General features: G+C 37.6%; 1 protein-coding gene across 1 annotated transcript in view; it reads right to left on the reverse strand.

Moving 5' to 3' along the window:
- The window catches only part of WNK1 (WNK lysine deficient protein kinase 1), a gene marked incomplete at both ends in the record, with an annotated part of 96,393 nt that overhangs the window by 43,379 nt on the left and 25,056 nt on the right, over positions 1 to 27,958 (reverse strand). The window contains 3 exons of the mRNA XM_079538359.1: positions 16,444 to 16,601; positions 18,583 to 18,803; positions 23,563 to 23,735. Of these exons, the coding sequence (XP_079394485.1) occupies positions 16,444 to 16,601; positions 18,583 to 18,803; positions 23,563 to 23,735 (552 nt within the window). The remainder of the gene's footprint in view (positions 1 to 16,443; positions 16,602 to 18,582; positions 18,804 to 23,562; positions 23,736 to 27,958) is intronic.

Here is a 27,958-nt window from a genome sequence, read left to right on the forward strand (position 1 = left end):
TCTGGAAGGCTCACTTGACTTAAGTTTTGTTTGTGCAAATATTCACTTACAGACCGACTGTTTTTATTCAACATGTACCTGGGCAGAACTCCCCACTAGTGGAGGTTGTAAGGAAATCTACCCCCAATATTATTGTTCATCTGTTTGCTAATGACTTTTTCAAACGTGGATTTTTTTCCAGCATTTCTTGACTAGACTTCCATGACAGAAGGTTTCAACAGTTAGGTGCCAGGCTATAAGCATAAGCTTACCATGCCATTTTTTTCTACAGAAGGTATGATGATCAGAGGAAAAAATGTTTCCTATTGAACACTAACGCAAGAACCCACAAGATTGACTTCAACAGTCTTTAAAGGATTCTGCTGCTTCCCAGAATGTTCCCAACATGCCATTAGATGAAGTAATTTTGGCAGAATGATTTTATGGGAAAAACAATAGCTCAGAATGATCAGACTGGATCATTATATAACGTGAATAGTGTTTAAAAAAGAAGAATGGGAAAGGAAAAAAAAAAAATCTTTACATCTTAGCTCTTCTCAAATCTAATAATTTCAAACCACGCTCTTGTATGATTGCTGTTGTGAGTCCAGGAAAGTGAGCTTCACAATACACACCTTTCCAAAAGCCCTTCAAGAATGTATGATGATTCTTTCTTCAGTACATGTTAAAGCCATTGGGGACAGATAGAAATAAAATCTAAGTGCAAGCAACTGCTCATTTCAGTCAAGTAACTAGACCATGAGGTTTGACCAGTTGGGAATTCTGCAGAATGCTGCAGACACAGAAAGCCAAACTCCATCACTAAATCATGGCCAAGAGCTCTTTTTCAGGGGGCAATTGTCCAAACCAGCATGACTTGGCGCTCAGTTTTACTTGATTCAGCCTTTAGCTTCAAATTCTGTATTTTAAGATGGAAGAAAGCAAGGATGGAGCCACCTTGTTCAAATGCTGTTTATGTGATGTGCCCAAACTTTCAAGTCAAACAATCCTGAAATCAGTATAATTTGATGCACAGTAACATATAGTACTGAGATAGCAACATATAATATTAATTACCACATACACTGGACACATCTGAGCCTGTGTAACTGGTGAATCATAAGTAAAAAAATGAAAGAAACAGACTCAAGGACAAATACAAATGAAGAAGCAATACAGACAGCATGATCTGTATCTTAATGAGGAAGTATTTCTCTCAGTGTACCATTAGATATCCCTTCTTACCCAAGTGGAATATGAAAATATAGCACTTCTTTACTGTCAGTGCAAAGGAAGCCTTGAAATGTAAAGAGTCAAGTCTCTCAACCAGAGCCTTTGCAGCTGCAGACTTTTATTTAACTGAACGTTGACTTAATACAATAGTAATTTTTAATCACATTTAGATATTGTTTTTCTTGGCCAAACATGGCAGCATATTGATTTCATGTGTTCACAACCTAAGACATTCCCTACCATGCTCTTCCACGAGAGGGCACAGTTTACTTCAAACATATGCAAAAACAAGACTGGGAGAGCATAGCATCCAGTCTTTCAGTGAAGAACTGCACTATTTGTCATTGTGCAAAGGTGTTGTGAATGCATCTGAAATTTGGTGATCACATCCAACATTTGAAGAGAAAGGAGAAGAACCATAGAAAGACGCAGATCTTTCCCTTAGTAAAAACCTCCTGTTACAACAACATTCTCAATTTTCTACTTAGAAGCTCTAAAATTTGTCCTTGTGACATTTCAGCAATTGAGATTACAGAACTGAGGAGCGTACTGTGACAAGACTAAGATCTGAAACACAGCCTGTCAGCGAACGTTAATTTAACACTAAAAAGCTTCAGTGAATGTAAGACTTCTGGAGATAAATGCCTCAGTGATAGCAAGTTTGCCTGCGTACACTACAATACTGTAGCCAGGTCATACCACAAATCTCCCGCTTTCCAGCAGGATGCCACAAAGCAATACACTCAGTGAATTTTATAAAACTGCTTTTAGCATTTACTGCTTGCATAGAATGCCTGTGTATTTGTCTCTGCTCATATGGCAGATGCACCCATCTTTTAATATGTGGCTGAGCTTAAAATAGTCCCAGGAATTCAGGTTCATATATGCACAGAATGAAATGCTCACTTATATTCATATATACTCAGATAATCTGTGCAATAGTTATTTGCCTGGCTGTTGTATAGATTTGTATCTAAATTTGCCAGAGAAGTTGTCTAAAATTTAAACTTCTCTAATACTCCTAAGCAGCCCAACTTCCAGCCATAGCATCTGCCCACCTGCATGCTCATTTACAGCGGCAGCAGAAGGAAAGTGTCGGATCTGTGGCACTAACTTATTTTAGAAAACCTAAAAACTAAGATGAATATAAGACAAAAAAGCATTAACATAGGGAAACCAGAACACGAGCCTTCTTGGTGACTATTTGACCACATGCTCTTTTCTTGCACAATGCCTCAAGAGAAGTAGCTAAGAAAATGTTTTCAAATCAGCCACTCAGTTTGCTACTCTGTATACCTCTATCCTGAAAGATGATAAGTAAAGGTCCAAAAACTTTGGGACCTTTCATGAGGGCCACCTTATAGTACTCCATTTCGTGAATTAAAAAAAAAAAAAAAAAAAAAAAGTTAAGAAAAAAGCTCTCCCCAGCCAAGTCTTTCGCCACCATAGCTTCCATAATTCTGAGGTTTCCCTCAGAAAATCTCAGATACATTCACACTGGGACCTAAAACTAATATAGGATTGGGTGTTCAAGCAGCTGCCTTTCTCAGCTTCTTCCAAAGTCAGTTAGAACTGCCTAACTAGTCAAGAATTCCTTAAACCAAAGTTCAGACTATGCTCAGCTTTGAAAATCAGTTTTTCTTTTCGACTGCCAAAAGTGAAAGACTGCTTCACATAACAAGACAGAAGATGGTATTAATGGTAATCAATAAATCAATGACCCTTTTCTACCCAGAGATGTCCTTCCCTTGTAATCATGCCGTCACAGAGAAACCAGAGGGGGACCCTGTGATTCAAATAACCTTCATGTGTCCTTAAAAGCTCATGAGCTGTGCAGCCAGGCATACTTTCATTAGATTCTGAACCCAAAGGCACTGTAGTCCTCACTGTTTCCTGGTTTTAACACTGCACACTTATTGCAAAATGGCCTCATTCACACATTTTCTCCCCAGTCCCCAAATTGCTCAGAAAAATCATAGGACTTTTTTTTTAATCTATTTGTTCTACTGTCCACTGGAAATTCAATCAGAGTTAAATACCCAAATACTATTATAAATTGTAATTTACAAATTTGTTAAGGAAGTGAAAGGAAGAGCTCTTGCAGACTAAAAACTTGTAACTAGGTATAACAAGTACATTTTCTCAAGCTATTATCTACAACATCATAAACTGACATGGCTGCTGAAAGCAGCAGCATCCTGTTTCTCCATCTCCCATTCCCACATGCCTGCCATTTCCTCCCTAAGGCTGGCAAAAGCATTTACACAGCTGCATAATGAACCAGATCATGGTGTTTAGCAGACTTGAAACAAACTCAGCCAAAAAAGCCTGCAGTGGTTTCCAGTGAGACCAAGATCCCCAGCCTGGTTTGCTGCATTGTTGCAGTAGCGCCCACACTTGCACATGGAGTACAAGTGCTGCAGCTGATGTGAGCACAACCGTGTCTCTTGAAAACAATGCTAAGAAAGTAGAACCCACCAAAGATTTCAGGAAGGCATCCAAACCTTTACAATGTTGGTGTATATACAGGCAGTGCAAAACACAACTTAGGCAAAGCTGAATGCTTTACTAGTACTTATCTTAGTCTTCATCTTAAGTACAGGAGATTATCATAAGGAAGACAAGTGAAATGTAAGAAGTTTGTGATTTTAACAGGTTTAAGTCAGGTTTAAAAAAAAAAAAACACACAACTGAATTTGAAAATTGCAACACCCACATTTGTATGGTTATACGATCCGCTAAAAGCAAGCTCTGTACTCTTAGAAAATTATACATTTTCAAGCTTTTAAACATGAGAACTCCCCTTAACAACTTTTGCCTAGAAGTATGTAGTAGTATTTTACATGAGTTAGCACACCAAATAAATGGATAAGTAGATTATCATCTCACTCTAATTCAAAATATACTGAAAATATTGCAAGAGAAGGTACAATCAGTGCTTTTTACACCATGAAAATAGTGAACACAATGTCAACATGCCCTGAGAACTTTTTAAAAAAATTTTTGAACAGTTCAGTGGAGAGCAACACAAATTGGCAATAGCAGGAGCTAAGTGTTCTAGCTACTCTGAACAGGATTTGAATATTCATTAGGAAGCTGGAGGAAAAGTACAATCAAGTTTAAAAGCTAAGGGCATTCTAAGCAAATACAAAGCAGCTCACACTTGTTAATAAATCTGATTCACTACCCCCAAATCCTTTACTGCTCCTATGCAATTTTTCTAGACTTGACATTCTCACCTACCTCTTTAGGGCAATCCTTGTGAGAGCAGCAACAACAGTGGGAATTAACAATTACAAATACGGGACCGACCTCCCTTTTTGTAAAATCCATCAGGAAAAGAGAGACTTGCACACCAGCGTTAGTTGGGTGCTAGTTTCCGATGGGAATCCCTCAAGCTGTGGGTTTAACGCACAGCAGAAGGAAAGCAGACATCGAAGTTAGAAGGGAGCATTGTTTTTTCTTTGACTCCTCTTGTACTCTTCCAAGCGCAGTTCATGAGGCTGCAGAGATTCAAGCTTAATATCGGCTTTTGTCACTCAAATTCTGGATAGAAATAATGACTATAAGAGGTGAGCTCGTCCTTTCCAGCCTGTCCAGTTGGTTGCAAGGAGGAGGAAGAGAAGGCAGCACAGAAAGCCTTTACTTTCTACTTGTCTCCGCCTCCCCATTGAGCTGCTCTGCCTATTCTCCACCTGTTTTCTGCCATAGTTTAAGGCTGTATGCAGGAACATCACCCAATTCCCCCCCCCAGCTGTGGAATGGGTCGATCAGTAGGTTGTTCTCACCTAACACTGCTTGCACTACTTTTGTACTGTGAAGAGAGCTGCTGTTTCTCCTCTTCTTTCCATGGAGCTAAACAAGTGTAATTACATCTATTAATTTTAATTTAATCCTACAAAAACAAAACCTGCACAAGGATAACAAAGAATAGCCCATTTCCTCAGTCAAATTCCATGACCATTGGTAGCATTATCAACTTTTTTATTAGTGGGAATAGGTATCGAAGGTGATGTTCAATCTGCTGGACAAAGTTAGAAAGCTGCATCATTGCCTCTTTTGCATCACTTGCATGAATACAGTCTGCACTGGTATTTCCTTCCAATTCTTGCTATACTCCAAACCTAACATGAAGTCTTTATTTTTTTTTTGCCCTTGGTATCTAGTTTTAAACAGCTACTGTGGAACTTGCTTACTAATAAAATCAGTTGTTCAGAGTTTTTTTGGAAGGACATATGGAGTAAAGGCGAGAAACCTCATACATAGCCTTCAAATGCAAAGTGAACAAACAAATCTTAATCAACTAATGAGGAAAATTTAAAATTGAATTTTATTACAGTTCATCAAGAACACTTTTCAGTCCCTCAAAATAGCAGACTTAGTTCCTCAAGTACACCAGAACTATACCAACGTTGTTACACCATGCACCATCAACACTTTCTGATCCTCCACGGGGCATTTTAGAAATCCCTTCCACTAGCTGTAGGGAAACCTGAGAGGTGTCAAGGGACAAGAGGTTCTTAGGGACACTGGTATGTTGAGAGGCCTTCCAACTGCTTAGCTAGAAATTTTATACCCCCGCATCAACAAACTGTTGTTGATTACCTCAGTTTTAACTGCTTATTGGCATTTTCAATAAAGCATGGTGGCATTTCACTTGCCATGGCTTATAATTTTGTGTCACCATTACAGTTCCACTCAAACCCAATAGACACTGTGCAGCCAAAGCAAATGTCCTTTCCAAGAATACCATCTAACATTAAGCATATCTGATTAAGGCTGCACTGCACTCTTCTGGGGTGTACGGCATAAAATACAAAGAATATTTGAAGTGTTTTGACTTTTACTATGCACACAGTGCACATGTCTCAGTATAACCATGTTTGCTCGCCTCTTTGCAGTAGTGCTTTAACTGCAGACCTCGAGAGGAATTCTGCTGTAAATGATTAATCATCTCAAATAAAATGTTCAAACTTTGCAGTCCAGAGGCTAATACAATCAGTAGCAAAGTCAAATCTCACAAACAAAGTAATTATAGTCTCCACATTTTCCTTTTGCTAAGTTGTTACTATGCTAGTTTGAGCCGGACCCAAGCTGCCACAAACCATTAATTCTATGAAACTAGATGGAGCATATGATTCCAGTGGAAAACAATCCAGGAATCCTCCCTCCTTCCATAGACCCTGAGAAGCCTCCAGGCAATAGCTTATACTGCATTTAAATTGGTTTACCCCACGATCTTCTAAAGGTCACCACTTGCTATTAGTTACTCACCCAGCCCTTAAAACCTACAAGTTTAACTATTTCACCCCCTTTTCCAAGTCTTATCTTAATCCCGTTGTCTGGAAGCACTCTTTCAGATTTAGTTCTTTCCTTATTTCACACAGAGTACACCTATATCCTAATTCTCATCCTAGCTCAAATGAATCTATTCGGAAAAGGAAAATCCCACTCTGCATTTACTCAGGTGAAAGTAGGGTTGCCTACAGAAGCTATATTTTACTGTTCTTATTAAACAAGAAGTTATAAAACCTGAGACAGCAGAAAAAAAAATTAAAATGATACTGCACAGTTAACTGAAGTGAAAATTGAGCTTCTGATGACAGTATTTCCACAGTAATTAATTCTGGACAATTGATAATTCTGTCAAGAATGAAATCTGTAAATCCTGCAGAATAAGCTCTGCACAAGATCAATATCCTAGCAGAGTAAATAGCATTACTGCAATACAAGCAATAGGAGTAGACAATGGCTTTCAATGGGCTAGTTAGCTCACAAGGCACTATTTAGACCACTGTCTCAGGACAGTTGTGCTCTCTTATAAAGAAAAGCAACGACTGCACATCTTGAACCTGATACCTTTTGAACTTGACTAATCTACCACCACCCAGACCAAAATTCCTCTCTCAACTATTTAAGAAAGCTCTTCATCACTGAAATAGCTCAACCAGTCTGTCTGCAGTCACTAGAACTAGAGATACGACATCCATCTCCTATTATACTGGTGTGCAAGTAATTTAAGTCTCGTGATTCTTAAATTTCCTTGAATCAGCTGTCTTCAACATTTGCTACTGATAAACGTGCACCCAGATTTCACATTCAGTTATGAAGACAATGGAGGCAATGCAGTGTTTATACAGGCTCGGTGGCCGCAACCTGACTGACCAGTTTGGAAATCATTTTCCTTTTCACTTCACCATGCACTCTCAAATAATGAAAATCCTTGAAATGAGGTTTCTTAAGAGAAATGCCTAGTTATTAGCATGAGAGAATCCTTAGTACAAAGAACAGAATGTATTCTTCATTTGACTGTTTATCATTTCTTGCTGTCATCTCCACATCCATCCACAATTAATCTCCAAAGCTGCCAGAGCCTCAATGTTGTGTTTTTACTTAAAGCCAAGGAATTTAGCATTAAAACTTTACAACTCCATGCATGTGAAGTCTATCCCATTAACAAAGCTCATTTAAGAACTTGAACAGAGACCAGTCTTATCCTAAAGAAATCACTGCCTGCGTTCCTTTCCAAAACCATCCTATTTGTGATAATATTGAAGTGTATCTTATGCTACCTTACAATTACCACCACATTGACTAGTTTCCTGGCCTCGCACACAACGTACTTTATAGACTTTTTCCAGATGTGCCAATTCTCTGCTCATTAGCACCTCCAGGTAGGAAAAGACATCAACTTATTTCAAAAGTCAGAAGAATCTGGAGCTGAACATGTTTTTAGTTTAAAAGTAGATGAAGTAATCATAACACCTCCTGTAACTGCAGCATTCCTCTATAAGGAACAGAAGAAATTACACAGTCCCTAGAAGAGGTGACTTAGTAATCAAAAGGCAGAATGCAATTCCTTAGTGCATCGCTGTCAAATGATACAGCTACATGGTAAAATGGGTCTTATTAAAAAATACACAGAACGATGATACAAGTGAAACAACAGTAAAGTCTGAGTAGACAAGAAGGCTAGGGACAGTTAGAATCATAGAATCATTAAGGTTAGAAAAGACCACTAAGATCATCTAGTCCAGCTGTCAACCCATCATTACCAGCCCACTAACCATGTCTTTCAGTGCCACATCTACCCTCTTCTTGAAAACCTTCTGAACAGTGACTCCATCACTTCCCTAACACTCTGAAGCAGGAGTACTGCCTTTGTCAACTGAACAAGAACATGCAATGGTGAGCATTTCAAGCTAGCTGAATGGCCCGTCGTTTTGTTGGGATTTCAGCTCAGAAATGGCTTTCAAGAGAATGGCAACATGCCTAGACACACATCTCAGTGCTATAAATATAGAAATGCCACAGCGACGCAATATTAAAAACAAAAACGTCTCTTCTATTTTCAGTATGGAAAATGTATTTTTGAAAAAAAATCATGTCGTATTAGTCGCATTCTCTGCTTTAATTAGCTACCAATCTGACAGATAAACATCGTCTAACATTCATTCTAAAATCTGAGTACAGCAATAGTAATTCTCAATCCACAGATTAGGTCTAGTGAACTTAAAACTGAATTAAAAAGAACAATTCAACATAACGCTTTTTTCATGGGTCATAAAACCACATTTGCTACCAATATGAACACTCAGAAAATACCTGTTAAACAAACATAAACCTGAATTTTTAGCCAAGGACAATGTTGCAAACTGCAAAAATAGTGCACAATGCAACAAAAGCCACCATCTCTTTTATTTTCTGACTTACCAGAATTGAAGTTAAAGACTTCTATTTGTGTACCAAAAAGATTCAGTTTCAGATGAGGGTCCTAAAAATATTCCTGCTATGCACAGAAATCTGATAGTGGAAATAGGTGGTATAGTAGAAACATCTCTGAAAGATATTTACCTTAATAAGTCAAAACCTCAGTACTAGAAAGCTCAAAATACCTTCACCAGACAAAGAAACAACAGTCTTTCTATCCTTTGGAATAAAAACATAATGCACAATAAACAACAGAGCTTCTCACACAGACTTTTAAGCTTGGAGTTTCTCTCATCAGAAACACAGCATCCTGGAGGACTAAAGAAGTGACTGTCCCATGTACACAGCACAGAGGTGAGTCTGCACCTTCAATATTGTGTTTAGTTTTGGGCCCCTCGCTACAAGGATATGGAGTGGCTTGAGTGTGTGCAGAGAACAACGAAGCTTGTGAAGGAGTCACAAGGAGTGACTGAGGGAATTGGGGTTGCTCAGTCTGGAGGTGGCTGAGGGGAGAACTCATTGCTCTCTACAATTTTCTGAAAGGAGGCTGTAAGCTAGGAGAGCACTGACTTATTTTCCTCAAGTGATAAGTGGATAAGACGCATGGAAATGGTCTCTAGTTGCACCAGAAAAGATTTAGGCTGGACATTAAGTACAATTTCTGCACAGAAACTGTGGTCAGGCACTGGAACAGGCTGTCCAGGAAATAATGGAATCCCCATCCCTGGAAGCATTTAAGAATCACATGGACATATTAAGGGACATGGTTTTGTGATGGGATGGTAGATGAGGCTGATGATAGGACTAAATAATCTTGAAGATCTTTTCCAACCTAGATGACTCAATGATTCTCTACTTTTGGGAATTAACTACTGTAAAATTTCATTCAGTTTCAGCAACTCTCACTGTTCTAATATGGGAACAAACAAAAGCATTCCAGTAGACATACATGCTTGCATGTCACAGCCAGTTCTGGAAACAGCTTTCAGAAACTTGGAGATAACTATATAAGGTTTCTGTAAAAATTTGGTGGAGTTCTAGCTTATGAATCACATAACATCTCTAAATAACTTTTTTCTTTTTTTTTCTATTTGTTTTTGAACTCACTCCCCTTCCAAACGATGAAAACTTTCCTGAAGTCATCTTCTTTCCATGTCAGTGCAACTATAGGAATACAGTTGTTAGGACAAGAAATAGCAGCACACCCATTCTTAACATCAGTGCTTTTGACAACAGGCACAGTGGTGATGAATAACATCAAGGTATCAGACTCTCTCTCTCTGTTCGTTAACAGAAGAGTCACCTTTCCACCGTTTGCTATGTTAAATTTATCTCAGTTAATGTCAGAGCTACATAGATGTCCACACAGGACAATGTTACATATTAGCAACACAATTTTACAAGAATTGATCATTTGGAGTTATTGAACTTTTTTTTTTTTTTTAATATACGTTGTTTACTCAGCATATTGGCATTTTTAGAAAGCTGAATAAGCCTACATTTCCAAAGCCTGTAATACAACCAAATCTTAGATTTCCACATTGAAAAAATACATTTGATCTTCATTTTCTGCAGCTCAGCTCAGTTTCTCCCCCATTTTAATTTCTGACTGTTTTAAAATATCTAATTCAAAATTGAGAAACACTCCAAGCTCAGTAGTGAACAATACAGGAGAAACTTTTCACTTCAAACCACATTTTACAATACCAACACTGACATAGGCTGTTGCTTTAGCTGTAATCTAGAAAGTTTCGTTGCTGAATAGTACAAATGCCTCTTAAGACCAACTTGTAAAAGCAATCTCCTTTTAGAAAGCAATTCAGTTGAATGAGCTTTTTTTCTCCCAACTCAAGATCTTCCCTAGCTTTATGTACTGCATAGCATGTTACAGCTCAGTATTTTAGTTTATCTCTGCTGTTTCTCACTTAGATCACTACTTCTTTAAAAAGATGACTATGAACTAACAGCTTCTTAAGATATTAATGTTTTGAGACCTTGTATTCTTGTTTCATCCCTCATCCATTTTTAAGCCAATGTATTTCTGAACTGATGAGTCAGTGACTGTACTGCTACCCAGAAAGATTCCTCGCTCTTAAAGAGTGCTGTTCAGAATGCTTGCAACTGAGATGAACAGCTATGGAAAACAAGTGGTAGAAGCTTACATGTTGCTTAATCTGTTTAGTATGATACTGAGGAATAACATCTGTTAGAAAAATCATAGATTTTCGTGCTACTATTTTGCCCACTCAATACTTAGGTGCCTGAGTTTTCTTCTTTCAATTAACACAGTTACATGAATTTCCCTCTTCTTACTCCGTTTTAGTGTGCTTGATTGAAGGTTCATGGATTTTCAGTATAAGCCTTAACAAAAGGCTGCTTGCTTTATTTGTGGGCTCCTGCTCCCTACTTCCCCATCACCTTTCCCATTCAAAAACTTGGTAGAAAAGGTGTCTTATCTATATGAATGGAGCCAAGAAACCAAGTTATTTAAGACAAAGGAACAGAGCTTTATATACATTAAACAATTTGCATATTGCTTCTAGAAAGTAAAATAGGATATTCATAAATATTCACTAGACAAGTAAAATTAATCACAAGACTAAAGGCTAAGCATTTACATTTGCTATCCCCTTTAGGGAAACAAAAGAGAAGACAGATGGGATGACTCGCCCATTTCATCTCCAGTGAAAATACAGAAAATTCAGTTGATTGAGTTTGGCGATTATGGTGCCTAATTTTTAAGTCACTAAAGCCACTGATTTAACCTCAAGTGACCAAACTGCAGCACTTAGTGAGCGACTGGTTCCCAGCCAAGGGAATGACCTTCACTCTAACCAGTAAGCTTTAGTTCCCACAAGTTAGGGAAATTACAGATTTTTAAAGTGGTTAGACACTGCCTGGTCTGGTTACTCATTATGTGCCTTGTTCCCTCAGGTGCTTTTTTAAGCTCTGTACAACCGAGATGAGAAAAGTTGTGCACATTCTGTGGAACATTTCAGTACAGAACATTGTGTTTCATTTTTCAAGTCAAAATGCAAAATGCTGTTGTTTGTTTTTTTTTTTTCTTCTCACGCTATGGCTCAGATAGCAGACATTTGTTTAGAGAAGAGACTGGACTTCTGGTGAAGGAAAAGGTAAGTCCACAACTTCACTTTGTCCAAGTAAATGTGGAGAAAATTAATTATAGAGAACAAGACTCCATCAGGAAAACTTAATGTCAAAAAGACTTGTCTGTTCTTAATCTGGCATACACATGCCAGATTTTCAGTACATTTAAAACTGGGGATGGTCTTTATTTGTTTGGAATGAGAACATTGGTTGGTTTGTTCTTTTTTTTTTTTTTTTTTTTTTTTTAAATAGAGGTGTATGTGCGTGATTGAGATAAAGCTGCATAATAAAAATCATTAATTGTTATTCTACCTGTCGAGACTACTCAGTCACTTAGAAAATGTGTCTGAGACATCTAAGTATTAAAGATTGAGCAAATATGTATTTATGAAAATAATTCCTGTGTTGCAAAAAGCAAGCCTGAAGGAAATTCAGTGTTGAAGTACTCAAGATCTATCTGTGAGCTGAGAGCAAATGTAGAAAAAAAAAAAAAGAAAAAAAAAAAAAGCCAAGAAAGACCAGCCAGCTTTTGAAGCAATCACATGGATTCCATCAGTTGCACCAGAGGCTGAGACAAAGCAGCTGAAGCTAGTGCAGTCATGTCTTCATTGCACTGCTTTCCCAAACAGTCTAAATTAAGAAATCATACTTAAGATGTTTATTCTACAAATACCTGTATTCATTTAAATACACAGATAGCTCATTTCAAATGTTTCTTGGTTGATGCATATTTCAATAACTTATCAGAAGTCAAGGAAAGAATACCAGTTGACAGACAGGAAAAGTGTCAGACAGGAAAGTCTGAATTTTACTAAAATTCTATGCCACTTGTGCAAACAAGTAACAGAATTGAGTATCCTGATCACATTTTGTACTAACTACCCATACTGCTTTGTAGGGTTTGCACACTGAAATAATTAATAATAATAATAATAATAATTATCACCATCACCGGAGCAGGCAACATGACCTTAACAGTTCCATTTATCTTCAATTACAGGCTTAGGTGTTTTTTTCTTAGGCCAAGTAAGTAGCAATGCATGCCCAGCTGAATCTCTTCAGCCTAAATCACAGGGGAGTTCTTGTTTGTTTTTCTTTTTAAGTAAGATAAAGACATTGCAATTCCTGTGATTTTTAAGTACTGGCTAGTAATTTATTTAGAGCCATTTCCAAAGAATGCTACGGAGCTTCAAAGAAGAAAACACGCTCTTTGTGGAGACCAAGTTGCCACATTATGTTTTGATAAGGAGGGCAGCTGGACTCCCTACACATAAGAGACACAACAGGCAGGTATTTTCTAAAGAAACTGCTAGTAAAAAGGTCTGGATGGAGTTTGCTGGAAAGTGTAAATACGAAAAAGTAAATATGTTGTGTCAAACTTCTCCCAACTTCTTCACCAGAATGGTAAAGCAAAGTTAAGGCCTAAAAACTGTAGAGTTTTTAAACTGAGCTTTTACTCAGTTCTTTTACTGAAAGAATTCTTCTAATCAAAATGAGACAGAAAACCAGTTTAAAACCTTGCACTTATTTCTTGTGCCAAGGAAAACTTGGGCACTTTATTTTTGTTCCTAATAAAAGAGCATTGGGATAGAAATTTCTCAGTGAGAATACAGACAGGATAGACAAACATCCTGGAAACACCAGACTCATCCAGCAGCACTGCTGTTCAAGATGTGAAACAATAACAAATGGCTGGTCACTTCTCATTGCAAGGGCAAACTTCAGATAGTCTTGCTATCTACATCTTTGCTTACCTGACTACATTATTTCATCAGAAAACTGCTTCTAGAAAAAAAAAACATTTAAACAGGGAGGGAGAACACAAGTGAGTATTCTGAGCAATCCTGGCAAAGACTTCAAGCCAATGCTGCTGTGTCTGGACATCAGGTAAAGCAATCCTAATCACAAAAGAGTAAGATTCAGACAGCAAGGCAGAGTCAAGGCCATGCTAGAAGCAAAAACAACATATAGAAAAGACAGGAGAGAAAAATGCAAGCCAGTCCTGACAGGACACAGCACCTTGGACATTAAGACATCTTCAGGTTTCTGTCCTACGCTGTAGCTAGGGTCTAAGCTAACAGATCAGCTGTGCTTTTTACTAAGCACACCAGTAGCTAGAAAGGGGTTGAGGGAAATCAATTCATTTAAATACATTTCTCCTGCACTGAGTAATTGCATGCTTTTATCTTGTTGCCTTTAGAAGTTTCAGTGATTTTTATGCTTTCACATCCATGATCTTTCAATGGCAGACTGCCACTACTGTCTTTACTTCTGGTCTTTGTGCATGCAGCTAGATAAAATCATCCTGTTGTTTAATGCACAGCAAGACCACAGCTCCTACCTCAGAATGTTCCTAAATATTCCTAGGAAAGTAAAGCAAACTGGAGGGTTGAATTGGAAACATTAAACATCTACCACAGACCACAATCACCTTCTAATCCAAGTTAAAAGGAAATGTGTTGGTAAGTACTGCTGGATTCACTCATACACAAAGTCTTCCAATTCCATTCCATAGTTGACAGTTCACATGTTGACCTTCTAAGTACCAAATTTCTTAACAGTCCAACCCCTTGTCCACAGATGTAGATACTGAAAAAATTCCTAAAATATCTTTCAAAATGAAAGTAAAAATCTTAAGAGGACAAGAACAGAAAACTGTAGGGCTCTTTCCACGTTGGTAAAAAGAATATAAAGTGCATTTTATTTCATAACATCATTGTGCTGCTCACATTACAGAAAAAAACAGTGAATTCTCCATTATCACTTAAAAAGATTTATGCTTTATTTCTAGATAATGTTGTATTTTCACTGAAAGTCTTCTTTGAAAACTATTCAACTGTCTGTTTTCAGTTTTGTGGGTTTGTTTTTAAGCACACTGCTTTGTGGCTATCATACAATAAAAAAAAAAAAACACCCAGATTTATCAAGATAGCCTTTCATTCTCTGCCTAGAAGCAGAGACACGTATATTCCATTTTGTTTACTTTTCTGCTCTTTGCTCCTTCTGCAATCAAGGAAATCTTTTATTTTCATGTCAAAATGCATTTTAGAGATGTCAAAGTGTAGATGAAACAGCAGGAAAAAGTCAACAATTCAATTTGTGAAACATCAGCAGCAAAGCGCAGTAAAAGATGTGTTGGACTGAGCAAACTGTTACCATTCCCTGCTCCTCATCCACTTAGAAGTTCAACGGTCAACCAAAAACAGTGGGGAGAAAGAAGTATTCAAGTTTGTCGAAGGTACAACACACATGTGATAAGTAGAACCTCAGTAAGTCTATAATTAAGTTTCAATTTGCTAAGTATTTTGCAGACCAGGAAAAGGATGCTCCTGGACATTTCCAAGCCTGAGACCATCTATTTCAAAAGATGACTTTCATCACCACGGCCCAGTTCCTAGCAGTTCCTAGCACATTTTAAGCAACAGGGCAGGGTAGTTGCATCAGGTGTCTGTTCTGGCATAAAATACCCATCCATACTGAAATTATGTTTCTTTGGCTCTAGGCAACATGCATACACAAGCATTGCAAAGGATACCACTAAAAATTGTTTTCATAAGCTATTTTGTTTTCTTTCTCTGATCCAGATAGCCAGCAGATCAGAATGTGCAGTTAATCAACTAGATTTTACTCTTGTTCCTTTTGACTTAGAGGATTACAGTTAGGTTAACTGACATGTCAAAAAGAAAAAAAAAAAATGTTAAAAACTTACTCTAGTTGTTGATAAAAAAAAAAAAAAACAGCTATTTTTCCTCTTCTTCCTCCTCCGCCTGTGCCTCCCTCACATTCTCCTTCAAAAAAGCTATCGTCTTCTATTTCACCACGCCTGCCTTAGCAATTCATCCCTTCTAACATAAAGACTCTTTCTTCTCTGTTTGCAGTTGGCAATTATATCTCTCTTACAGCATGAGGCACCAGGAATAAGCATTTATTTTTCCAGACCTAAGCAAATCGCTTGTTATTAAATCCTCAAAGCCTCAAAAATAATACACACCAAAAGATTAACTGGAATAATACTTTCTCCAATCTGTAGACAGCTGAAAGTCTTTTTCTCCCTTTGCACATGTGAACAGATGCACTGATTTTCTCAGAGTAAGTTTTCACTCTCCCAAATAGCCAACCTCACTATTCTTTCTATTCCTTCTCGTCAAGTTTCTCTGTTTTAAATCTTATCCAGTATCTTCTTGTATACCAAACAGGCATCAGCACATGCAACATTTTATTTCCACTCACATATTTTACAAGCTTCTAATGAACCATTTGAGGTAAGTTGAATTGTTTTATTCACTTCCATCCATACTCCTAAACACTCTAATTATTCTCTCCCCCCGCAAACACTTGCACAATGCCATGCCGTCCAGCTTTACTCTTTTGCTAGGCTGACAGCCTTAGAGCCAGTAGTGGGGAGGAACTTACACTGGTCACTCGACGGTAGATCTGCGCGGCATTTTGGCACTCAGAATAAGGATACTCAGACGTTGCCATCTCTAGCATACACATCCCAAAAGCATATACATCAACGGATTCATCATATTTCTCCTCATACATCTCGGGGGCCATGAACTCTGGGGTACCTTAAATTAAAAGAACGATTCAGACTCTAAATGTCTCAAAGCGAGCAGAGGCTGCTGGCGTTACTCACCGCAGGAGGAAGTGGATGGGCAGACCTGTGAGACAAAAGAAAGTGGAGGCAAAAAGAAGAGGGAGGAAACCCTTAGTCACTCTGTTTTATCAAACCACTTTGCGAGTCTTCCATTGCAAGGTCTTTATGGAATCAGAATGGCATGAACGGACTGATGTAGTTTTCATTTTATGCATGTTAGTGCAAGTACCAAAACAGACTGAATCAGGCATCAAATGGAGGAAAGGGGATAAGAAGAAGGGAAAACAGACTAGCCATAGGCTGCAAACCAAATACTAAGGAGAGTTAAGACACTTACCTTTTCTCCCTGTAAGAAAGGAGGCACATTAAACCTGGTTTCAAGAATTACCTGACCGCCCTCTGCTGCAAAAGAAGTAGTATTGGTAAGAGCCCACAGCTAGTCTCTGTCCTAGTGCTCTCCACCTACTTTTTGAAGTAGAATGGTTCAGGAAAGGCCTTGCAATGAAAAACTCTTTTTGTTAAAAAAATATAAAAATCTTCATGATAGAAAGTGAAAAGTAATTTTCTGCAAAGGCCACTCACCGGAGCCCTCTTCTTCATATACTTACCTTCTCACCTGCAGTATATTTATAGGCCTACTGCAGATACAGGCATTAGTGAGGAACATCCTACAGTCAAAAAATACTTAGAAATACAGAGAGATTGAGTTACAAGCATAGAGCGTGAGATTCAACAAGTCCCATTTAAATAATTTGCAGAGAATTTTTGCTCAGAGAAGCATCACAGCATCCCCTCTGTGATCAAAGGGACTGCACTGTATGATCAAAGACGTAAGTTTGATTCTGTAAATTTAAGCACAGAATTACTTCCTGCAAATACCAGAATCAAGATAGTTCTATAAATCAATGAACAGTCACTTTTGTTTTCACAACACAAAAATGAAGAGAGAATGTCACTGTAGCCATTTATCCAAAGGCAAACTATGAACATACAAAGGGATAATTTTGTAATGATGTATTTGAAGAAGGGAGCACATTTAAGAAAAAAACTTTTTTTCTTGGACAATGTGTACTTTTCATTCGTACTATTATTTTGACCTGGTTAAGAAGCAGGAAATATTTCAGCAATCACTTTCAAGACAGTTTATGGGTATACATCTTTTATCCCATTTGGGTATCTAATATAGGACTGTTGAGCAATATTACATTTTAGCAAGCTTAGACACTGGAAATAAAAGCAATTTCATTCCTCAAAGCCTATTTGCCCAACTATAAGAACAAAGCTGATAAAACCATTTCTTTAAAGAATTTACAAGAAAACCTGTACTAGATCTATCAATCCAATAGCTTATTTCCTGAAAACGCTCATTAGCGGATACACAAGAACAGAGCAAGTACAAGACAATACTTCCCCAATGCATCCTCCTGACTTAACGTAAAACTGCAGTCCAGAGACTTTCTGGTTAAAACATTATACCCTAGTCCAACTGCAATATATTTTGACTTTCTTTGATATATCTTAGTTTTTGTTGGCCAATTGTAAGAGATTTAATATTAACATCTGGTGACAATTGAAAAAATTGGCTGTATAAATTAATGCTTAGCTAAACATCAAGATATTTGTTAGTCACCAAAACCTATTTGCATGTTTCTTGAAGAGATATATAATTCTCACCTTTCATATGCAGTTAAGAATGGTTTTATCAACAGTGTTGTCGGGCAAGGCAATAAATCTATATTCTGAAATACTTTAAGTTACTATACAAATACAAAAGGCATCATGTCATCTCATCAGGAACTCCACCTGACCTCAAAAGCCAAGAAATCAAGCCTACACATCTTCAAGCTTAGATTGTGTAACTTTGAAACCAAATTTTAAAAGGAAAGCTCTTAAGGCTCGAATTCCCAAGTACATAGACCGGCTCATCAGCCTTCTAAACAGTTGAGACTTACCTATCACACTTTTGGCAAAAGAGGCTCGCTTCAGGGTTGCCAGTCCAAGGTCTCCAATCTTGACTGAACCAGTGGGGCCAGTAATGAAGATGTTGTCACATTTTAAGTCTCTATGAATAATGGGAGGAGTGCGTGTGTGTAGAAATTGTAAGCCTTTCAGTATCTGACGACACCAGCTTCGTAGTACTTTGATTTTCATCACTTTAAATCTTTTCAGGTACCTACAGAAAAATAACAGTACATGAAACAGGCTCCAGTGTCAGCCACTTGTACTACAAAATTAAGTTCTGCTACCAAATAGCAGACTATGCTGTATATTTGCTGTTCTAAGGCGAGAAAGCAGTAGCTAAAGAGACTGAGAAATTTTAACTTCATCTATTTTAAAAAAATACCTCTCCAGTTCAAAAATCAAAGAGCTGAAGATGGATCCCCCTCCAAGAAAGAAAAACTGCCCTATGGAAAATTTCTGCCTACTTCCTTCTAACCACAAGACTATAGTGCTGAAGGTTAAAAAGTAAATTATTAAAATCATTAAATTATTGTATGATCAAAATATTTTAAAAATAAATAATTTGCATACCAAGTCAACCTAAAGATAATTAAGCACTCAGCTTGCTAAATTTCAAGCACTGCTTCCCCAGCACACAGTTAAAAACTTATGCATTACATTATCTACTTATTTAAGAGGATTACCTACCCTTCAGTTTATCCCATCATTGCTTAAACAGTTAAAATCTTTTCCTTGGTGAACTATTGGGAAGAGGGCAGTAAAGCCAAAGATGCTAATAAAGAACAGCCGAGTACAGAGCTGCTGCAGACCACGCAAGAGTTACAAAGGCACCCTAGTTATCAATGTTATTCCAACCACTTTGATCAAGGATTCCAGATTACGCTTTGAACCTACATCAAATTTACTTGCTGTCAAGCAAATAAAGAACTCTAAGAGATCACTTCCCTGGTACTGTCCCATATGGGATGTGACTGTCTGAATCTGATCAGATAATACTCACCACTTCAAAACTACGGAGAGGAAAAGAAGATCTTTAAAATGATTATTCTAACAGATTGATGTGGAAAGTACATGCACAGCATCAGCATCCCTTTGCAGGCAAAACATGACCCAGTCTTAACTGTTCTAATATTGCTGCTTTCTAAATGTCAAAAGAGAAAATTCACACAAATAATTGTTTTCCAGTCTTTGTGACACAAGAATGTGATCTTATTCTACTAAACTTTGAAAGCCTAAATGTCACAAGGTGAATGGCCTATTCAAGTGTTTTCCAGCTGTGTATTCTCACACGCTCTCTTCAGGTAGAAGCGTTACTTTAAAGAAAGAGTTCTTTTCTTCCTTTTTAAAAAGAAAGGGCTGACATGTATTTAGAGAAGGAACTGCTGAAATGGTACGCTCTGTACAGCAATAATTTTATTCTTATGTGCCTGAGGTTGGACAAGTTTTATACTGCCATAAGACTGGGTGTAAACTCTGTGACCAGGATGGAGTTCAGCAGCTACATGCTTAAAATCAAGTCAGGTTCAATTATTGAATGGCAGTGTTCAGTCTTCTGCATACCCATAAAATTACTTGCATCAACACCAGCATAAAAACTCCATAATTAAACTCCCGTTACTGTAATTTCTCCACTTTAGAGGAAGATCTGGGAAACAAACTGCTAGCAATAAAAAAAAACAAAACTGTAAAAGCAGTCAGGACCTAGTTCCAGAAGGAGTCTTGAACCAGACTGTAAAGACGGACAGGGAAAAAGCCAACCCAAGGAAGGAGACAAGCTGAAGGAAGTTCTGGATCACATCAGCTACCACTTGAATTCTTGCTATTGACACAATCCTCATTCATCACTCTTGAGTCTGTTCCAAAGATCACATGGTAGGGGCACTTCAGTTCAGCATCTGGAATCCCTAATTACATTCTTGGTTTCAAATATGCTAGTCTACTGCCAGCTTCTCACTGTTAAAGGATCTGGGTCCAACCATCACCCAGCATCCTGCAGCGTTGCTGTAATTTTTCCATAACACTGCCATAAACAAAGTCACACGTCACTTAAGGTAGAAAGTGTTTTAAAATGGAAAAATATATAAATACTTAAAAAATACATGTACAGCCCTATTAGCCTATTAGGCTTTATTTATCCAAGTATTACACATACAGTAACTCAGGTTTGAGAAGACCTCAAAAGGTCTCTAGGCTAAGCTTCTTTTCCACATAGGGTCAGTCAGGAAGTCAGACCAGGTTCATTTGGGCCGTGTCCTGTCAGATCTTGAGCATCTCCAAGGAAGGAGACAGCATACCTCTTGGGGCAACTTGTTCCACTGCCTGACTGTCAAAAAGCTTCTTATTGCACCCAGAAACCAGCTCCCTAGTTTCAGTTAATGCCTGTTACCTCTAATCCTCCTTCCCACCAAGCAACAACAGAAAGAGCCTATGACTTCTTCATAACAGCAGTCTTCCAGTGCCTAAGTCCCTCCTAAAGGTTTCCCTTCTTTAGCTCAGTTTTTCCAGCTCATAATCACACAGCAGGTGCTCCAACCCCTACCATCTTGATGCCCGCCACTGAACTTGTTCCTAGCTGATCAGCATCATTCTTCTCTATTTAACAGGATAGTTGTCAATTAAAGATAGGTACTTGATCTTAGCACAGAATACAAGCAAAGATGAGAAAACAAGACTATCCTAATAGTTATCTTCAACAAATAGAGAAAAGTAGGAACTAGAGTTTGATTTCTGTCTCGCAATTTTACGTGTTTGGATTTTTTTAAGACCAGGAAGGCTCACAATCTATCACAGCATCTCATCTCACGGAGCTAAAGAAATTCTACTTAGCAGAAATAGTTATGAAGGCACATGTCCTACCAGAATCATTAATACTTTCATCTGAAGTAGATCAGGAATACACACTACAGTGGCTTTTGAAGTCAGAACTAGAGGCTGAGACTTCAGTCAGAAAAATTAAACTGCCATCTTCATTAACAGTGTAATTAAGACTTAAAGTAGACAATTCAATTTTTTCCAATACTTCAATTCTGTTTATATATAATATTAGAAAGCAAATTCTTCCAGTAATTGAGTTGTAAGACGTTTAAATTGGTATGTTCCCCAGAAGTGCAGGGACTTTTCTTTGTGCAATTAAAAGTCTTCCCAGGCAGCATTTTAAAAGGACGAATTCACAATATTACATACACAAATACAATACAACTTCACGAAAAGATACTTTGGGATAACATTACACATCTCACATTTTGTTTGTTTGTTTTTAATATCAAGTGGCAACAGTGGCTGTGTCTCAGAATGAGGAAGATACCACTTGTTTTAAAAGCAAGTAGTATACACACACTGGATAAATATGGAAGCAATATGCATTGAAACTCCATATGTTAAAAATAAGTGAGCAGTATGGGAATAGAATATAAATGAAATACATATTGATATTAAATTTGGTATTTCAGAAATTTCTCATGTAGTTTACTTGTCAGATATCCAGTGAGGAGCAGAAAAATGAACTAAATTACAAACGAAGTACACAATAGTGAAAAAAATAAAGTGTATTATTTAAACGATAGCCAATTAAAAAGAATATTAAGGTTTTTTTTCCTAGATAAAAGAAGACCTTCATAATTCAGAGTACAAAACAATCTTATGGCTAGTAGATCTTAAGTATTTCTTCCTATCAAAGCATTATCTTATAGTTATCTGCTTTTACTTTATCTTGCTTATGCCACTGCATAACAAAGCAATCCAAGCATTAAATCTGTGAGGGAAAGAACAGAGTGAGAAAGAGAGGAAGAGTTATATCCAACCCTATATACACTACTATGAAAATAGATACCTGCAAATAGATGCATCTGTACAAAGCTGTAAAACCTTCATACTGTTCTAAGTACAGGACATAAAGTAACTGATCCATTACTTTATCTGATATACCTTAAACAACCTCAGAAAAGCTCTTCATGGACACATAGATAAAGTTACAACTTCTTTAGTCCTCCAACCCTATTTCAAGAAAGAAACGCATCCCTATAATTACAGTTCAGACTCCCAGGAGCACATTTTCCCTGTTTTAAGCATGTCCATTTGTGGCAATCAACAAATGTCGCAAGAGGAAAAAAGCCACAAGAAGTTCACAGCCTATTTTAACCAAAGTTCCTACACTCTATTCACACATTTAGGATTTAAATGCTAGTCCAAGATTTAAATGGACACCAAATTAAGACTACGACTCACAATCCATGAATTTTAAATCACGGCAGCTTTATTTCCAGTAATTTAACAGCAACTGGATGCTCCTGAAGAAACTCACATCTCCGCAAGATTTACAGCGTAAGACAACAGCATGATTTCAGTTCAACTCCCTCAGCTTTACGTACCACTAGAGGGCCCTCACAGCAGTTTCAATCACTAGTTTCCAACTGGCTTGAAAATAAATCTAGCTTCACTTAATTACTTCACAGGTCAAAACTGTAAATGCTTTCAAGCTTTTCTAAAGTACAACCTCATGAAGCTTTAACTAAAAAGATGTATTTTCAGGTGTGCTTTTTATTCCTTCTTTTTACTGATTATTGGTACTGTAGTAACATGCAATGCCTCCCAAGCAAGGTGAATCAATAAGAGCTTTGAACTCTACAAAATACCTCATGCTAAATTGAAGAAGCTCAGGAGGAAAACAAAAGGTACAAAAAAGCAGCATACTTACTGAGCTCACAAAAATCAGAGACTTCTCTTGCATGTGCTTAGTAGGACGTCACAAAGAAGAATCTGACAAGTTTGCTAACATAAAGAATGGTCCATTGTACCCTGCAGTGCTAACAAAACTCTTCTTCAACTCCTTAAACTTCTTAACTCCCCTCTTGCAGGAGTTTAGCCCTCAGTAAAAGGTCTCTGTCCTTAGCTATTTTGAATTATTACCTACTTCAAATGCCCTAATAGTGATAATGCTCATCAAGTGCTTTGACATGCTAGAATTTACTTACGTTTTTAATGTTCCAGATGTCATGAGTTCTGTCACAAGGACAATACATTTTTTTCCTTTGACTGTGGACTCCCAGGAATCGTAGAACCTGACAATATTGGGATGCTGAAGCCCTTTCAGCATCCCAGCTTCCTCTTTGAATCTTTGTCGCTCTGACTTGGATAGTTTCCGATCCTAACAAAAAAAGAAAATACAGTTTTGTTTTATTTCTCAGAGAAACTGCAAATTGAAAAACAGTTGTGTCCAGTCATTCAACAAGAATCAGCATCTTTTAAACGCCATTTTGCTGACAGTTACTCATGCAGTAACTTCTTTATTTAGAAGATACGCTATCATAGCTTTCCTTACAGTATGAATGGGGATTATCTCCTAGTGCTATTTCTTCCATCCCTACTCCAAAGGGATTGCTTGACTTGAGGTGGAAAGGGGACAACGTCCTAAAATACTCGTGCATTCAAGGTCAGGCAAAAAGGGATCATTTAAAGCACATATCTCAGATTATAAACACCTATAATCTTCAGTTATTCCTTCAAGCATAGAATCCACACCACTGGTAACAGACTGGATTAATTCTCCATACAGATGATAGAGCAAAAAACCTAATTTATAGGATGCATTTCCAAAGAAAGACAAATAAATTTGGGTTGGATTTTTTTTTATTATTTATTTTTATTAAAAGCATGACCTCATGATTGAGCAAGCTTCCTGTAATCTAGCATCAAGGAAAACAAAGACATAATTCACACCAGAGAGACAGCGAGCTTTTGGCCAGAGACAAGTCATGAAAAAGCTTTCCTGGACGATATTGCTGTACTATCTACAGCAACCAACTATCTAATATCTTCAAGATTCCGACCAGCTGACCAGGAATAAACTGCAAATATGAAGAGTCTCCTTGCATCTTTCAGCTGTCAGTTTACCAGTGCATAGTCACACTAGTTTGGCTGATAACTGACATAAATCAGATCCATATGCAGATAGTATGAAAAACAATTCAAGATAGATTCAAAGCCCAGATTTTTACAATCAGTGTTTCTGCCAGCTAATTAGAAATAACCAGTGCCCTCTGTCAAATCTTAGCAAAAATTTTAAGGCTACATTTACTTTTCAACTACAAGGCAGTAGAATAAGTACTTAGAGTCTACTCAAACTGTTCACAATTGTCCACTAATCTGTAATTCTTCTTCCTTTGTGAAATCAGTGTGTTTTCTCAATACTATTCAGCCATGTTAATATCCAAACCACCCTCTATTCACATAAATTATCGACTTTCCTTAGGAGGCATGGACTACTTCATTTCCAGATGAAGCCCCAATTTTCAAAAGCGTAGGAATCTTCCAGATCAAATAGGAGAATAGTTGTGAAATTATTTCAGATGTCAGTGCTTTTATGCATCTATCACTTACCATATATTTATGGTTGTTTAGGAAAACACCAGTTCTTAAGTGCCACAAATTAATCAATAGATATCAAAAGCATTCAATCCCGCAACTATTTCCCCCTGCAGAAACTAGTGCTACCACTTCCCCTCACTCCTTCAGAAAGCATACTTGCACAGACAAGTTTTGATAGAATGTGCTTGCAGAAACACTAAGAAAACATGTCAATATTCATGTCTGCTGAGGTTTAGTGGTGTTTTTTGGTTGATTTGGTTTTTATTGAGTTTCATTAATATGGAAGTAACGTTCCCATTTGAGCTCTTACACAGCTAATAGCTTTCCTTTCTTCACAATATACAGCAGCACAAGTTCTGTCCAAGACCAATGTAATCCCGACTGTTACAAGCAGCAGAGATGCAGAAAAGCAGTGAGCTGCTATCAGCACGTCAATCAAAAGATCATACACACATGGTTTAAGAATCTCAATACTTTGAACAGAATGCACAATCACAATAATCATTCTCACAAAGATAACAAAGTAGATTATTCCCAGCCTCTGCTCTTTATCTGTATAATTCATCTGTTTAGCTCTACATCGAATTACTATTTATGGTAATTATAAAACACAGGCCGTAACAATTACTCGTTACATCGCTTAAATTTAGCGATGTAATACAAACACCTGCATTTATTTGTGTACAAAAACTAAATTATAGTTATACACTTGGATTAAGCTTCCTGTATTTTGTGAACTAACAAATATTACTAACCAATTTTAGACTAGACTTGACCTTAAGTTTTCATTTAAACCTGAATACGCCTGATCTCACTTTTAAGGGCCTCTCTGGGCTTCCCCTGTTGCTGTACTTGTGGTGCCGGATAGAAACTAACAAGTGCTAATCACTCTTATCAAGGAGCAGATTCCTAATGGGCATGCCTACTTTGAGTCATTTCTCTTTCTGGTCACATCAATGGTAGCATCATGTTCCTGCAGACGTATCTGTGACGTTTAAAACAGACACTCAACACTTCACTGCTGGCATTAACAGAAGAAAAAAAAGTCCAGACAATGACAATATATTAACGCAACACTTCTCTGGAAGCCACAGTGCCCTAATGATCTCAGACAAGTTCAGACACAAATGCAGGCCAACAAACACAAATTGCACCCAGAGAAAACAGCAATATTTCTGCAACCAAGGAAACATCACACCTTTCAGTAGCACTGCAGCAGCTGAAGCTAATTTTGAATAGAGCTGTCAGTAAAGGACAGAAGCCACTTGTTTCATAAGACCAGCAATGTGTACGGCCTTTAACTACCCCGATTTGTAACAGGTATTTATATATCTTTCCTTAAAGGAACACTAGTGCTAGGTAGCATAAAATGCTATATGTACTTGAAAAAGAAAACCAGCACTCAACAATTAGACCTCATGTACAATTACACCAACAAAATTCATCTGTATGTACAATAATTGGTGGTTACACTTGCATAAGCTACCCTCCAACAACACAACTTGCAAACAGCCTACAGGCTAAATGCAAGGAACATAAGAGCCACCCTTGCTCCCGTTCCATCCCCATCTCTAAAGAAACAGCAAGAAGTACCATAGTTTATCACTCAAAGTAAGCAGTTACCTCTGATTCAATTATATCAAAGGCGAATCAAATAAGATCTGTATCTCCTGTAGCCTTTTTCCTCCCTTCAGCTCAGGGTCTAAGTAGGTACAGAGATGGAAGACATCAGCGTGCATTTGCTGTTTCCAGCAACCAGACCTCACAGCTTGACATTCCAGTATCACAAAGCACAAGACTGGGTAAACAAATGCAATGTTCTCTCTTTTATTTTTATTTTTTAAATCAAACAATGAGAAACAATGCATGATATAAAGGTACGTAAAATGTTTTTTCCAAAAATCTGAGAAATTTTATAAAAAAAGATGCCACTTTAAGAACTGTTAATAATATACGACTTGATATCCTATCCTTCCAAGGCCAATTTGTTTTGGAATTTCAACTAAAAATAATAATTAAAAAAAAAAGAGAGATTGGACACCCTCCTTCCTCCCCCAGGCATTCATTTTGACCATATAATGAAGCAACACCAGGCAGACAAGACAAACTCCTAAGTCTTGCTGTTTGCAAATCACATTCTTGCATCTCAGTTACAGCAAGTGCTGAGCTGATATAGCCTAAATATTTAAAAATACACAAGCTGTCAAACTCGAAGAGAACTTGCTTCCTAAAATGGACTTAACTACCTCATAATTTGGACAGCATTGTTCTCCCTGAACCAGTAGCTTCCCTGAAGGACTGAAGTGTCACATCCCAATCACCAGGCTGCCCTTCCAACAAATTGAAACAGATGCATCGAGCCCACTTCGTTCATTTCACTCATTCCTTTCCACCTACATTAAATTGTTTTGACAAGCCAGGACAAACAGCAAGGCTTCCCAGCACGTGACCTATGGTTCTACAGTGCCAGAGGCCTGAATAGAGAGAGGCACTAAGTGAAACAATTGTTCAGCTCAATACCATTCAATAATCTTTTCTTGGCGGCTTTCATTTATCCACATGCTCCCCTCTGACTTCTTTTGGTCAGGAAACAGCTATCAGAGCTACTTACATCATTCAATGTAAGACAGGAAACTCGGTCAGTTACAATATGCCAGGTATATGGGCTGACCCTTTTGCTGGTGTATTTAATCTGGAAGAGCATAAATTACCCGGTACTGTTACAGCCTGCCTTCTATCCCTGTGCCTAGGTACCTTATGTAAAGGAAGAAGAAGTAAAGACAACTAAAACCAACCTCATCATAGATCAGCTTTTCTGCCAAGCCACAAAAAGTGAGGTACATCAGCAAAAGTTATCTATATTCCCTCAGTGATTTTTTTCAGCCAAAGCTAATGTCTGTTCAGCATCCTTCTGAAAGACCGAAGGAAATACATTTCTGACATTTAGATTAATCTTAAATTTCATCTGGGCTGCTCGTACACCAGTTAATAGGTTCTATTGAG

This window comes from Tetrao urogallus, assembly GCF_951394365.1.
Source record: "Tetrao urogallus genome assembly, chromosome: 1".
NCBI classification, from domain to species: domain Eukaryota; kingdom Metazoa; phylum Chordata; class Aves; order Galliformes; family Phasianidae; genus Tetrao; species Tetrao urogallus.